The 16,307-nt window shown below is 41.7% G+C and overlaps 1 protein-coding gene across 1 annotated transcript in view; it reads left to right on the top strand.

The window, feature by feature from the left end:
• The first annotated feature begins 977 nt into the window (after positions 1–977).
• Positions 978–16,307, top strand: part of OIT3 (oncoprotein induced transcript 3) — a 34,232-nt gene continuing 18,902 nt past the window's right edge. Inside the window, exons 1-4 of the mRNA XM_069980526.1 lie at positions 978–1,109; positions 10,435–10,809; positions 12,631–12,741; positions 15,061–15,183. Coding sequence (XP_069836627.1) covers positions 1,052–1,109; positions 10,435–10,809; positions 12,631–12,741; positions 15,061–15,183 — 667 coding nt within the window. The 5' untranslated portion in view covers positions 978–1,051. The remainder of the gene's footprint in view (positions 1,110–10,434; positions 10,810–12,630; positions 12,742–15,060; positions 15,184–16,307) is intronic.

Genomic DNA, 16,307 nt, shown 5'->3' with positions numbered 1-16,307 from the left:
GCTGGTTCGCTCATCTCTACTCAAGACCCACCAACAAGTCATGTTTTGAGGATATCCCATAGAAAGAACAGCTGTGGTCATACCTGATGCACTGACAAGTTATATCACCTGTGAAACACTAAGGAAATCCTCCCAACATGATTTGGTGGTGACCTTGAGGACTGGAGTTGGGAAGCATGGTAAAATCTCACAATATTCGAGCAGTAACATCTCTACAGGAATTCACTTGTCCGTCCTATCACTTCTTGTTGTGCCTTTAAGAATATATAGCCCAGACAAGAATATTTTGAAAGATCCATAGATCCATAGAAAAAGCCATAGAGCCAAGTCATTTTGACAAGGTAGCTGGATGACTGAACAAGCTATAAGGAGTTATCTTAATGCTTAACTAAATCATGCCGCTATATGTGACATTTATGATCATTGCACACTACTATTAGAGAAAAAAATGAGAATTTTAGTATTGGTTTCAGCTGCAGTTTACAACATAGACAGATCTATTTATCCTGCGAGATATTCACTGCGCACCCAAGGCCAGCTTTAATATTTATAGCATATTACAGGGATTATGATGATGATTTAAACTTCCAGAACTTTTACTTTTCAAAAATTCCTCTATGATGGCATTTATGGAGCTTAGTATGTAGGCAAAGAGAATGAAAGGCATGTGACTTAGGACAAACGGAAGACTTCAGCTAATGACCTGTCTCCTGAGTCTCCCTCCTTACAGTTCCCTTGCGGATAACAATGTATCATTTAGAGAATTCCAGTATTTGAAGACAATGAGAGGATGAGACATCAGGATCGATCAGTAAAAATATCCTTGTTTACAGGGCGGATCTGTGCTGTAGGGGTCAGAGGTTGGGTCCATTTCATCCTCTTCCTTCTGATAATGTGTCCACTGAAAATGGTAACATAGAGGTCATAGTGATAGATAAAGAAAAACAAGATCATCGGTTCCTCAGAGGCAGAGCGGACACAAACCATCTGACAAGGATCCTTACAAGGAGCGCCAGCTTCCAGTCTTCAGTTTGCACTTGGATTTTTAAACATGCTTTTTCTCCTGGGCTTCTTCTTCTACATCAGATTAAGTGAAGTGATCCCCTTGGGTGAGTGTCCAAGTATATGTGTTAGAGATCATTTGCCAGAGGCCCCTGAAAATGGCTACTATTCTCTTATGTTAACATTGGCTAATGTGCTTTTCCTATACATGAATTGTTGGAACGTTGATTAGATATTCCACCTATGTCATTTTTGTCCCACTAATGCAGGACATACAGCAGCTAATAGGTATGGGAAGGCTGGAGAATTTTTTAATAGAAGTAAATTACAAATCTATATAACTTTCTGATATCAGTTGATTTGGAAGAAAAAGATTTTCGCTGGACAACCCCTTTAACTGGTTTCAGAAAGTTTTATATAGATTTGTAGTTTACTTCTATTTAAAAATCTCAGGTCTCTTCCTACTCTTATTATCGTTTCTATTTAATATTTGATATCTGTTCCATGTTATGAGCTTGTTTTACATGCCCCTTTTTTTGTTTTCTTTTCTGTTATTGAAAACTTTAACCCCTTAAGGACAGAGCCTGAAATAGCCTTAAGGACAGAGACAAATTTTATGAATTTGACCAGTGTCACTTTATTCATTAATAACTTTGGGATGCTTTTACCTATCCGGCTGATTCTGAGATTGTTTTCTCGTGACATATTGTACTTTACATTTTGGTAAATTGGAGTCGACCCCACAGGTGCTTCACAGATTTTCCGAACAATATGGTGTGAAAAAAGAAAAATTTATTTTTTACACTAAAACGTTGTTCTAGCCTTCAATTTTTCATTTTCACAAAGGGATAAAAAGAGAAAAAAAACACAAAACGTGTAGCGCAGTTTCTCCCGAGTACGGAAATACCCCACATGTGGACATAAAGTGCCAAGCGGGCACATGACGAGCCTCCAAAGGGAAGGAGCGCCAATTGGCTTTTGGAAGCTGGATTTCACTGGAATGGATTTCAAGGGCCACGTCACATTTACAGAGCCCTTGTGCTGCCAAGACACTGGAAACACCCCACAAGTGACCCCATTCTGGAAACTACACCCCTCAAGGAATCTAACAAGGGGGGCAGTGAGCATATAGACCCCACTAGTGATGGGCACAAATGTGGAATAATGTGACGTGAAAGTGAAAATTTTCATTTTTTCACTTTCATGGTACAAATGTGCCCGTCATCAAGGGGTCCATATCCTCATTGCACCCCTTGTTAGATTCCTTGAGGGGTGCAGTTTCCATAATGGGGTCACTTGTGGGGGGTTTCCACTGTCTTGGCAGCACGAGGGCTCTGTAAATGCGACATGGCGTTCATCATCCATTCTAGCCAAATCCAACCTCCAAAATCCAAATGGTGCTCCTTCCCTTGAGAGGCTTGCCCTGCGCCCACATGGCACTTTATGTCCACATGTGGGGTATTTACGGACTCGGGGGAAATTGCTCTACACATTTTGTGTGTTTTTTTTCTCTTTTAACCTCTTGTGAAAATGAAAAATTTAAGGCTAAACCAACATTATAGTGTAAAAAATGTAATATTTCATTTTCACGCCACATTGTTCCACATTTGTGCCCGTCACCAGTGGGGTCCATATGCTCACTACACCCCTTGTTACATTCCCTGAGGGGTGTAGTTTCCATAATGGGGTCACTTGTGGGGGTTTCAACTTTCTTGGCAACACAGGGGCCTTTTAAATGCAACATGGCCCTCGAAATCCATTCCATCCAAATCCAGCCTCCAAAAGCCAAATGGCGCTCCTTCCCTTTAGCGGCTTACCCTGCACCCGCATGGCGCTTTATGTCCACATTTTAGCCCCTTGTGAAAATGAAAAAATTATGACAAGATCAATGATTTAGAGTAAAAATTTTTACAAAATTACACTAAATGTTGGTCTAGCCTTGATTTTTTCCATTTCCACAAGGGGTTAAAAAAGAAAATAAACGCAAGGCGTGTAGGGTAATTTCCCCTGAGTACGAAAATACCCCACATGTGGAGATAATGTGCCATATGGCAACAGGGCAAGCCACCAAAGGGACAGAGCGCCATTTAGAGGCTGGAATGGAGGATGGAGGCCATGTCGCAATTACAAAGCTCCTGTGCTGCCAGGACAGTAGAAACCCCCCACAAGTGACCCCATTCCGGAAACTACACCCCATAAGGAATACAACAAGGGGTACAGTGAGCATATGGACCCCACTGGTGACGGGCACATATGTAGAACATGTGCCGTGAAAATAAAAAATAAAAAAAAATTTCATTTTCACGGCACAAATGTGCCCGTCACCAGGGGGCCATATCCCGGCTTCCCCCTTGTTAGATTCCTTATGGGGTGTAGTTTCCAGAATGGGGTCACTTGTGGGGGGTTTCTACTGTCCTGGCCGCACAGAGGCTTTGTCATTGCATCATGGCATCCTCTAATGGGAATGGCGGCCATACCTATTTAGCTGGGGAAAAGGGACAATTCTAATTTATTTGGGGATATTAGGCCAATTATTAGTTTATAAGGTTGAAAATGACAGGTGTCCATCAAATTCAACCTGTGTTGATCCAGAGGAAGGCAAAAAACCCTTGTGAGGCAGACGACAGTAGCCTCATCACAGGCGAAATATTCCTTCCCGACTCCATAATGGCGATCAGAATAATCCCTGGATCAACGTGACCCCTGAAATAGGAATAAGGGGCAGAATTTAGATAATGTAGAACTCCAATGACGTGTGGTGCGCCGTGAAGCGATCCAGTATGCAGAGGCCGGGGGGATCAGGACAGGTGTCATACTGGAAAATGGTGTCCCCTGTTACCCCACACTCTGCACTTCTTCTGGGGTCTCCTGTTTTCCAGTGTGGGGGACATCACCTGGAAAATGTTGCCCTGGTGCGATACGGGGTCCTTCATATCCAGAAGCGCTGGGTCCGCTCCATGGCTGCTAAATATTAGGGCTTTATTACTGCTTCTGATATGTTCGGATCGTGCCGCAAGCTACAGTAGCTCGGGCAGCGAGGGACCAGAAGAGGGGGTGCTGGTATAAAAGTTATCCCCGGACAGGTGGTAACCTTTATCCAGCAGTGGGAAGATCAGTTCCCGGACGATCTCCCCACTAACTCCGAGGATGGGGGGGGCATCTGGGGGCTGGATTCGGGTGTCGCTTCCTACATACACTCTAAGGGTAAGTGCACACTGTGGAATCGCGACAGATAACCCTTCACGCATTCCGCAGTTGGCACCCACCGGCAGACTGATGCGGGCGCGTGTCTCCACATGTGTCATAGACTCCATTCTATGCACGGGCGGATTCCGCTCTCCGTCCAATGTGTTCATTCTTTGGATGGACGATGGAATCCGCCCGTGCATAGAATGGTCTATGACACGGGTGGAGACGCACGCCTGCATCAGTCCGCCGGTGGGTGCCAGCTGCGGAATGCGGAAAGGGTTATCCTTCGCCATTCCGCAGTGTGCAGGTACCCTAAGGCTAGGTTCACACTATGTATCTGTGTGGCTGTATTGCGGGCGGTAAATCATCGGCCGGATTTTTCCGGTTCATGCGTACGCTGGAAAGTATACGATATACGGCTGCACAGTGCACACTATGTATGAGCCTACGGCCCGATCGTAAACGGACCCGTAAAAAATGAACAAGACCATTGTTTGCGGCTGGACATGCGGCCGTGGATTGACAGGCGGTCCGTACGGAGTACTTCAAAAATAGCCGGCAATGATTCCGGATGCCGAATGCCGATGCCTCTAATAGTTAATATATTAAATTAATAAAACACATTTTCTTTGTAATAAAGTCCCTTTCGTTGTTCAATAACTTAATTCTAACGAATACATCATTGTGCAATTAAATATACTGTTAAAATAAATATATATATAAATAAATGTATATTTATATATATATTTATTTTTTGACAGTATATTTAATTGCACAATGATGGATTCGTTAGAATTAAATTATTGAACAACGAAAGGGACTTTATTACAAAGAAAATGTGTTTTATTAATTAAATATTAATTAGTACAGGAAGCTCCATTAAGCCGTTAATTCATATTGCCGGCAATAGAGCATTCTGTACTAATCATCACTTTACTTTAATGAAAACATCAAATGTTTCTTCTAATTATGTTATCACAATAGCATTATTAGAAGAAACATTTTAAATTATATGTGCGCTCAGCTGATTGGCTGAGCGCACATATAAAGAGCCGGTCCGCAGTACAGTCACTTCATTGTGCTGCGGACCAGCGAAGAGACAACATCGGGGTGAGTATAGAGCTCTCCCCACCCCCTCCCCAGCACTGCACCCCTCCCAGCAAGGAAGGGGGGTCACTTAACCCCTTCCTTGCTAAGATGGGTGCAGTCTGACATCAGTCTGGCCCCCAAGGAGTTAAGGGGGAAGCAATACATCCTCCCTTAATACCTTGGGGGCCAGACTGTAAGCAGCGATCTGTAAAGATGCTGCATACTGTAAGGAGCACAACACCGCTCACAATGATGGGTGTTGTGCTCCTGTTTGTGTGTTTTTTGTGTGTTTCTCCCTTTTTGTTTTTCAGATATCGGTATCCTGTGGACTACGTCGGATTCGGTGGACTACGTCGATGACCAGCAGTTGTTTGGTGGTTTTTTTTTATAAAATGGTCAATGAGGGGTGTGGGGGTGTTTTTATTTGAATAAAAAAAAAATCACTTGTGTGTTGTCTTTATTTCTTTACTTTATAGACTTAGTGGTGGAAGCCGTCTAATAGACGGAATCCATTACTAAGTCGGGGCCTAGTGTTAGCCGGTATAAAATGGCTAACACTAACCCCCCCATTATTACCCCAGTACCGAACGCCACCAGGGGTACTGGGAAGAGCCGGGTGCCAGTGGTCCCGGAGCGTCAAAATTGGCGCTCCTGGACTGGGCGGCAGCAGGCTGGTAAGATTTAGGCTGGGGAGGGCCTAAAACAATGGCTCTTCCCACCCTGGTGTTACCAGGCTGCTGTCGTTTGGTTTTTAACCCAGCTGGTTATAAAAATAGCGGGGACCCTATGCGTTTTTTTTAATTATTTATTTATTTTAGAAAAAACCGCATAGGGTCCCCCCTATTTTTATAACCAGACGGGTTAAAAACCAAGCGACAGCAGCCTGGTAACACCAGGGTGGGAAGAGCCATTGTTTTAGGCCCTCCCCAGCCTAAATCTTACCAGCCTGCTGCCGCCCGGTCCAGGAGCGCCAATATTGACGCTCCGGGACCACTGGCACCCGGCTCTTCCCAGTACCCCTGGTGGCATTGGGTACTGGGGTAATAATGGGGGGTTAGTGTTAGCCATTTTATACCGGCTAACACTAGGCCCCGACTTAGTAATGGATTCCGTCTATTAGACGGCTTCCACCACTAAGTCTATAAAGTAAAGAAATAAAGACAACACACAAGTGAAAAAAATTTTTTATTCAAATAAAAACACCCCCACACCACATCGACGTAGTCCACCGAATCCGACGTAATCCACAGGATACCGATATCTGAAAAACTAAAAGGGAGAAACACACAAAAAACACAAACAGGAGCACAACACCCATCATTGTGAGCGGTGTTGTGCTCCTTACAGTATGCAGCATCTTTACAGATCGCTGCTTACAGTCTGGCCAAAAAACACCCTACGCCAACACCCTACGCCAAAAAGGAGGAGTTGCTGATTAGCAGCGCACTTTCGTGCGATGCTGATCAACACTCAGCGCCGATACGGTGCGGAAAGTAGAAAAAAAAAATTGGGGGAAAAAAAAAACTTTTACTACATTCTGAACATCCCTATAGCTGCTGATAACTGTATTACACTTATCAGCCGCTAGAGGGCAGCAGAGCGCAAAATCCGAAAAAAAGACGACGCTGGAGCCGAAAAAAGCCGAACGGGACGTTACGGAAGAAGCCGAAGACCCGACGAGAAGACGAGGACGCCGCAAACCCGGAAGACACCGATCAGGACCCCGGGACAGGTGAGTAATGTACAAATACCTGCTCTGGACCCCTCAGCTACATAGCAGGTATTTATTACATTTGGGGACTTTGATCGCCGTGAACGGCCGGCCGGTACCGGCCGGCCGTTCACGGCGATTGGGGCAGTGGCACCATGACCACCATTACTTTTTACAGTAATGGCGGTCGGTACCATCCTCCGATGACCCGGAAAGGTGCCGATCGCCGCTATTGGCTGATCTGAATTGATCAGCCAATAGCAGCGATCGTCAGCACGGGGGGGTGTTAACACACAGCGATCGGGGAAACCGCGGGCGTACATTTACGCCCTGTTGCGTTAAAGCCCAGGCAACGTCGTAAAGGGGTTAATAAAAATTGAATATGAAAAAAAAATCTCAGGTCTTCCTGTGCTTCTCAGCTGCTGTATGTCCTGCGGGAAGTGGTGTATTCTTTCCAGTCTGACACAGTGATCTCTGCTGCCACTTCTGGCCTAGACAGGAACTGTCCACAGCAGTAGCAAATCCCCATAGAAAATCTATCCTGCTCTGGACAGTTCCTGACATGGACAGAGGTGGCAGCAGAGAGCACTGTGCCAGACTGGAAAGAATACACCACTTCCTGCAGGACATACAGCAGCTACTAAGTAAATAAAGTAAATTACAAATCTATATAACTTTATGCAACCATCTGGTTTGAAAGAAAAAGAGTTTCGCCAGAGTCCAGAATTAGAAAATCATGGCCATTTTTTTTTCCAGAGACAGCACCACTCTTGTCTCCAGTTTGGGTGTAGGTTTTTTAAGGATACAGAAAGTTTATCTGACAGATTATCTGACAAAGATTTAAGGCCAAAGCCAGGAACAGACTATAAACAGAAATCAGGTCATAAAGAAAAGCCTGAGATTTCTTCTCTTTTCAAATCCATTCGTGGCTTTGGCTTAAAAAATAAAAAAGATAAATCTCTGTGTGTAAACGCACTATAAGGGTCCTTTTACACAGAAAGATTATTTGACAGATTATTAAGATTTGAAGCCAAAGCAAGGAACGGATTTGAAAAGAGGAGAAATCTCAGGCTTTCCTTTATGACCTGATCTCTGTTTATAATCTGTGTCTTGCTTTGGCTTCAAATCTTTGGCAGATAATGCTTCTGTGTAAATGTACCCTAAAGGTGTGTTTACACAGACATATTTATCTGACAGATTTTGGAAGCCAAAGCCAGGAATGGCTTTTAGATGAGAAGAAATCTCAGTCTTTCCTTTATGACCTGTTCTCTGTTTATAGTCTGTTCCTGTTTTTGGCTTTAAAAATCTGTCAGATAAATCTCTGTGTAAACACACCATAACTCCGTTCTATTTAAGTGAATGAAGCTTAATTGCAAACCACACCTGAACTGAAGACAAGAGTGGTGCTGTCTCTGGAAGAAAGTGGCCATGTTTTTCTAACACTGGATAACCCCTTTAACATTATACTTTAGACCTAATATCAAGTTTATGCCCAGCGCATTGATCATGCACTTAACCTTTATAGTCTATACAGTTACAGTATAGAAGAGACACTGCATTTATTGTTTCTTATGACTTTTCACATTCACAGTAAATACATTTAATTGCGAAGGACACATTTTGCTCGATCGTTCATCATAGATCGAGCAATAATTTGATTGAAAAAAGTGAGAAAAAGTCTTAAATGTTCCCCTAAATCCTCCCCCCATTTTGTTTCTGAAGGTCATTATTAAAAAATGTTGGTTCCTATTTCTTCTGCAGCCTCCCTGCTTCCACATACAGGTGGAGATGAGTGAATTTACTGTAAGTTTGGGTTTGCTCAAACCAGAATGCTTGTCATTGGCATCCCGCTACCAAGAGAAAATGGATGCAGCCCTAGGGCTCATCTCTTATTGTAGGCTATTCTGTCTTCTTCAGAATTAAATCTGTCAGACTGGCGGGATGGCGACCTAGTATCCAACCTATAATCTTTCCTTTCATTGATCTTCTAAATTGATTGATGACTAAATCAAAGGTCAATATTTTCTGCAGTATTTTTCAGTATGCTCTAGTATTTTCTCATATAGTCCTTGTGGCCCATGGTAGCATGTTTTGTTTTTGTTTTTTTTACCTTTTATCTTAGGGCAGCTGTCTAATAAAGCATTGCTTTATACTAAGTACTAAATGTATTCCTTCTAGCCAACTGTCATGCCATTTTGGCTAATAAGTGAGAGGGCCTGCAGACATACTATCCTGCCCTTACATAAGTCAACTAAGGGCCCTATTCCACCGGATGATTATCGCTTAGATTATCGTTAAATCGTTTGAATCTAAACGATAATCGTTCGGTTAAAATGAGTTAACGATTGACAACCGAACGAGAAATCATTGATCGCTTTATAAGACCTGGACCTATTTTTATCGTTGCTTGTTCGCAAATCATTCACATTGAATAGGACGGTGTTCGGTCGTTCGCAGTAGATACGAACGCAATAGCAAAGAAATAGCGAAGAGAAAACTATCGCAAATACGATCATAAGTAACGATTATCGTTCCATGGAATGAGTGAACGTTTTCAGGTCTTTTGCAATAGCAGTCGTTTGAGATTGTTAATCGTTAACGATTATGCGAACGATAATCGTCCGGTGGAATAGGGCCCATAGTCAAATGACAGATCTACTTTAATCCTAAAGCAGATATGTCATGTAAATACAGCCCTATGTAAGGTCAACATACTACAACTAAAGGTCATTTTGGGCCATTTGGTTAATAAGAACTCATAGAGGATAGTGCTCCCTACCTCTCAGTGGTGACTGACAGGCTGCAGTGTATACATGCAATATATAGAGTCATGTCAGTCATTGCTCGAAGATGCAAATGGAGGAGAAAGGTGGGTGGAGTGGCCCCTTAAAGAATCTTAACTATGAGGCTGCTGTATTTTTTTTTTTACTTAATCTGATTAGGTTTTTGAACTGAGTTTACAGAGATAATAAAGAATAGACAACACAACAAACATGAAAAGTGTGACAATTCCTTTCATTGACTTGACTGGCATAGTCTTCTGTACTCTTTTAGTGTTATTTGTAGTTTTATTTTTTTGTGCCATTTGGCTAGTACAGACTTGTAACTCTTATATGCTGCCCTTGTATGAAGCTGACATCCACTTTAACTTGGAAAATGAACAATGTACCCATGGCCTATATGACAAATACAGCTCTGCTACATTTATATATTAACTGTCTGTAATATTTATATTTGTTACGTGTTACAGTACTGGTAACAAATATACAATGTATACAACTGCACAGGTTTTTGTTTTTCTTTAAATCATAAAATGTATTTTCAGTCTTATGTATGTTTTTCAAAAGTTTGTACAGTGCATCTTTTTTTTTTCTTTTTTTTCTTTTTTTTTACAATTTACCACATACAGTAGGCATTTCTGAACATCTCTCTCTTATTTCAAGCCTTGGATCCATGTTCGGCTTATATAAGTCTGAATGAGCCCTGGAGAAACACAGACCATTTATTTAATGAATCCCAAGACAAACCAATGTGCGACAACCACCTTGATGGAGAGTGGTATCGGTTCACTGGTATGGCTGGAGATGCTATGCCAACATTTTGTATCCCAGAAAACCACTGTGGCACACATGCCCCAATCTGGCTCAATGGTAGTCACCCAAGTGAATCAGAGGGCATTGTACAAAGACAAGCCTGTGCCAGCTTCAGCGATAACTGCTGCCAATGGAACACAACTGTGGACATCAAAGCCTGCACAGGAGGGTATTATGTGTATCGACTAACAAAGCCAAATGTTTGCTTCCATGTCTATTGTGGGCGTAAGTACTCCATTTTTTATGTGTTCGCATATTAAGTTTAAAGGGGACCTGCTACTGGGTTTTAGGTGGTTAAACTAAGTGCATGGTTATATAGGGCTTCCCAGTCTTTTACGCATTTCACGCATACTTTGCTTTTACAGGTTGACCTCTACAGTGCTGAGATAGCTATCTATTTATTATACAAAAATGAGCTCCCAAAGCCTAGGGGGTGGTCCTTCTTGATGCAAAAGGCCAGTTATGTAAATTGTACCCCTCCCATGCAATGTTCCTGTGCTCACTTGTATTCACCTTCAGCTGCTTGATTGACATTCACCGAGTTATACTTTCAACTTTATCTATTGAGAGCAGCGCTTCAGCTAGGTTGTCTGATGGCTTTTGACGGCTCAGACAAGTACACTTTAAGGCTGGGTTCACACACTGTATACTTCAGGCAGTATTTGGTCCTCAAGTCAGGTCCTCATAGCAACCAAAACCAGGAGTGGATTGAAAACACAGAAAGGCTCTGTTCACACAATGTTGAAATTGAGTGGATGGCCGTCATATAACGGTAAATAACTGCCATTATTTCAATATAACAGCCGTTGTTTTAAAATAACAGCAAAAATTTGCCATTAAATGACGGCCATCCACTCAATTACAACATTATGTGAACATAGCCTTTCTGTGTTTTCAATCCACTCCTGGTTTTGGTTGCTGTACAGCCTCACAAATACAGCCTCAAATATACATAGTGTGAACCCAGCCTAAAAGTAAAGCTTAGTGGACGTTAATCAAGCAGCTGAAGGTGGATATACGTGAGCACAGAGGCATTGCATGCAAGCACTGGGATTTACATAGGTGGGCTTTTGCATTCAGGAGGAACACCCCCTTGGCTTTGAAAGCTAGCTCATTTCTATATAGATATAAAGATGGCTATCTCAGTGATGGGGGGTTCAATCTGTAAAAGCAGGCTAAGCATGAATTCAGACTGAAAAGCCCTTTACAACCATGCACTTAGTTTAACCACCTTAAACCCTGTGACAGATCTGCTATAACTTGTAAAATGTATGTAAAATTTAGATAAATGACATGTCATAGGTAAAGGTATTTTTTTTGGATGGTAACCTCGGAAGGGTTGTCTCATGACATACAATAATGGCATATTGCTAGGAGGTTCCAAACATTTTTAGGAATCAACTACTGTGTCCCCTGTTGGAAAAACATTATGCCAATTCTTTTCCAGTTGGATCCTTCGGGGGTTTTTTTTGTTTGTTTGTTTTTGCATACAAGATGATATAGTTGAGTGATTTACAATAATCAGGCCTCCACTTATTAGGTATTTAGTCATGAAACAACACCTTTAAGTGTCATGCACTTATTAGTTGCTTAGAGCATTGACATATATTGTCAATGTGTTCACATTCAATATGGTAAGTATTAAGTTGTCCACCATCATGGCTGCACTAAATCTAAGAAAGCTGTAATGTTAGCTGTAATGTTTTTCAGTGAGACTAGTTGGCAGGTCTGGGGTCACCATCATGGTTCTGGTGCCAAGCCCCAGTGAGCCTATGGAGTACCAAGTAACATGCACCTAGCTTCTTGTATCGGTTTTCACAACTGTGGTGGCTCCAGATCAGTGGACAGTATGTGAACAAGTCTTAGACATCATTATGTATAACATTATGTAAAAAAAAATATGTCCCCCTGTATACCACAACAGAAATAAAGGTGCCTCTCAAACAAATCCTTATGCCAAAGCCTGGTATGGCTCATAGGCTGACAGTATGATCATATGTTAACTTATTACTAAAGTTTCCATTTAACACTGTATCTGTTATTTAGACTTTTATGATATCTGTGATCAGATGGAGTGTGGAGGAACATGTCTGGACAATGGAGATTGTGTATGCAGTTCTGGAACAATTCTAGGCCCAGATGGGCAAACTTGCCTGGGTAAGAAGGAAGTCTTTAGTCTGTTTCTCCCTGTGACACTGAAACAATACAATTACCTAAGAACATCTTACAAAGGATAGGACAAAAACCTATGTATCCACTGTAGTCCTTGATTGCTTACTGTAAGTGGATGGAAATGAGTTCCCTTTATATATTCAAGGCCTATAATCTGGAAAGGTCGAGATTGGTGGGCCTCCGACTTCTGGCACCCCTGCTGATCAGCTATTGGGAGACGCTGCAATTGGCCTTATCTTCTTCCGTCTATATTAGTGTTTGTACCTGCATTGCTGTACAATTTATGCTTGAATAAGATAATGCTGCAGTTCTCCTTCCCACCACTACAAATAGTATAATAATAGAAGGACGAGCACAAATAAATACATAGGTCACATAGTTTTGCACAAGAGCCTCAATCCCTTCAATTTTACAGTCTAGATAACCCCTTTAAATGGGTTAGCCTCTTTTTGGTGTCGTCATGCAAAGCGTATTAATACAAGAATAGACAGTTTACTCATAAATATTATTTGTGAGGTCCTGTCCCCACATTCTCGTGTCTGTCTTTGCTGTTCAAATGGGACTCCTGCTTATAGGATCGCTTGAGAGGAAAAGCATGTACCCAAAACTCTGCCTCCTTCATAGTAAAATACTGCGCACAGAAAAATAGCGTAGGCACAGTAGAGGGGATTGGGTGACATGTCAGAAGCCATCATTTAGAAGGGAACCGGTCAATGTAGGGGGAAGGCTTCAAATATGAGAATAACCAAGGCATAACTGCACTAAACCTAGATGAGTACAGTAAGTGGCATATTATAATTAATATCCACCAAGCCATATAAAGCTGGGGTTCACAAACTTTTCTTTTTCCTTGTTGTTTGATGGTCAGAGACAAAAAAAAAATGCATCACCATGATTTGTGATATGTTTATTCACAGGGTGATTTTCACAGGTGAAACATTTAAGAGAAATCACCCGTTAAAGCTGTGCTCCCAATAAAACCATCACAAAATAGCATATTAAATTAAAAACACTTTTTATTTTTTTTTTAATATGCTAGAAATGCAAAAAAAAAAAAAAACACAAAGTGACCTTAGGTGTGCTTATTTTTCATAGCACAAAATTTGCACTAAAATTGTATTTGCCGGTGTGGATTTTAATGAAGAGTGCAAGAAAAAAAAAGTCAATGCATTGGTAATACAGAGATTTAGTACCCCTACAAATCTGCTGGTAAAGTTTGCAGCATTTCTGCAATGTGTTAATTTGTCAGCTATGTATAAGGTTCTAAAGGGCTGACTCTACAGATGAGCAAACCCCGAGCATGCTCTAGTTTGTCTGAACACAAATGTGCGGCATGTGAATACTAGTGGCTGAAAAAGGTGAATGCAGCCTATGGCTATGTTCACACATTGTATGACACCGGCTGGGTCTAGGGACAGCTGGTGTCAAATAAAATCATCCAGGCCGGTACTGCAGTACCGGCCGGATGATCTTTAGTGCTGCTGAGTTCTGATGCGGGCGCATCAGTGTGCGCCTGCATCAGAACTCCTCACTGCACACAATGGAGCGAGCGGCTGGAGCCGCGTGCTTCATTGTGTGCACTGACTTGTTCTTTGCAGACACTATTCAATGAATAGCGGCCGCAGAAAACTGACATGTATTGACAGTCTGGAATCAAGTATGGCGTAGGGATGGTAGTGGCAGTAAGGGGGGCACGTTTAACCATGCAAACATTGGTCAGTAGTCGCTTAGAAAGTACTAAGTTGGTTATTAGCATTGTCTTTCTAGAGATAAGGAATGAGCAGGCTAGATCACCATACGGGAAGGGCCGGTTTTATTTTTAGTTTCCTCCTGCCAAAGGTGCCGTCTCTGAGTACGCTCTGATTTATAGCACCCTGGACTTGAAACATGATGGAAAAATCATCTGCCAGCACCCATTACTGATCCATTCATTTATTCTAGCAGAATTGTATTAGAAATGTGGTGTCTTCAAAAGAAATAGGCCAGTAGAGAGTTTTTAATATCACTTGTAAAGGACACACCGAATAAGAATACAGAAGCAGACAGAGGGCGAAAGGATCTAAATTCCGTAATATCAGCAATTCAACAAATTCAATGTCATCTCCATAAAGTCCCTAGAGACAGAATGCACAAGACACTTAGGAAATGTAAAACAAAGCACCTCATTTATGACAGTCAGTAAGGTTGGCTCGGAGTCTCTTGTTTTCCTATAAGAGGTAGAAGCCAAAAATACATCAATAAGAATAAAAAAAATGTTTATGACTTAAACCATTAGCCATATTGTTCTATTTATATGTATTACAGATAAAAATGAATGTGAGCAGGATAATGGTGGTTGTAGTGAGATCTGCGTCAACCTAAAGAACTCACATCGCTGTGATTGTGGAAAAGGACGAGTGCTGGGCAGGGACGGAAAGACGTGTGAAGGTGATTATGTTCTTGTGTTTCTTTCTGTTGGATACTTTCTCCTTTAAGAATGAGAAATTTTTCAGTTTAGGTTCAAAATTAAAAAAAAAACCAACGCAGTCTTATTTCTTTATTATATATGTCTTGATCTGTAACGTCTGTTTCCCCATTCATATGAAAAGCTCCTTTCAAAATTGTGTTGGCTGTCCTTAGAAAACAATAGCAGGTTATCTGTACTCTGCTGTCAGATGTGAAAGCTTTAGGCCCTATTACATAAAACTATTATTGGTTTGTGTACTAGGACGTTAAAAGGCCACGATCAGCCAGCATGCGGGATGTTGGCTGATTGTGGACGTTCTTGTTAAAATAGCATGATATGTGCAGCAATGGTCTGCTTTGCATCACTCTGTGAAATAGAAACTGCAGCAGCAGACCACCGCTGACTTCAATGGGCAGCCTGAACGATGTAAGGATCATTTGGGCAGCCCCTCCCGCTGCTCCACGCTTGCTCTGTGTGTGTGTGTTATAGCACAGGCAGCAAGCAAGGAACGAGAGGGAAGCTTCCCCTGGATTATCGTTTCGTGTAATACGGACTTTTGCTTCATAGGTGGCAATACACACAAACTAATTGTGAGTTAATAATTGGTTGTGTTCTTTTGTTTTGTAAACAAATGAATTAAATTTGTTGGATTTTTGCCCAATAGTCAGTCAGAATTTAGAGTTTAAGAAGCAAATGACCAGAGGGATGATTCGCTGTATTGTCATTGAATCAAATGGATTTATTTACTAGAATAGGTCTTAAAAATAGAATAGAATTTTAAAAAATACCTCACCATTCTCTGAGGCATAGCTATATAGCTTTAGCCTGATCAGGGCTCAGTTAGAAGTTAGTATAGGAAATAGTATAGCTGTCAACCGCAGTGACAATATGATAACTAAGCTGTCAGGGACCACCAAAGAGACATCACATACTTCAGCTGCCGCTACCGATGAGGCTTCTTTTGTGTGATTTCTGCGAGCTGAGGAGAAAGGCCACTGGGACACAATAGGATTGTATCATAGAGGTAAATACATAGCAGTAGAGGAAAAGGTATTTTATTACTATACTAGGAAAGAAAGGATATCCCGCGGATCTCTAACATTAC

This window comes from Dendropsophus ebraccatus, chromosome 8, assembly GCF_027789765.1.
Source record: "Dendropsophus ebraccatus isolate aDenEbr1 chromosome 8, aDenEbr1.pat, whole genome shotgun sequence".
Classification (NCBI taxonomy): domain Eukaryota; kingdom Metazoa; phylum Chordata; class Amphibia; order Anura; family Hylidae; genus Dendropsophus; species Dendropsophus ebraccatus.
This window is presented reverse-complemented; position numbering and strand designations above follow the sequence as displayed.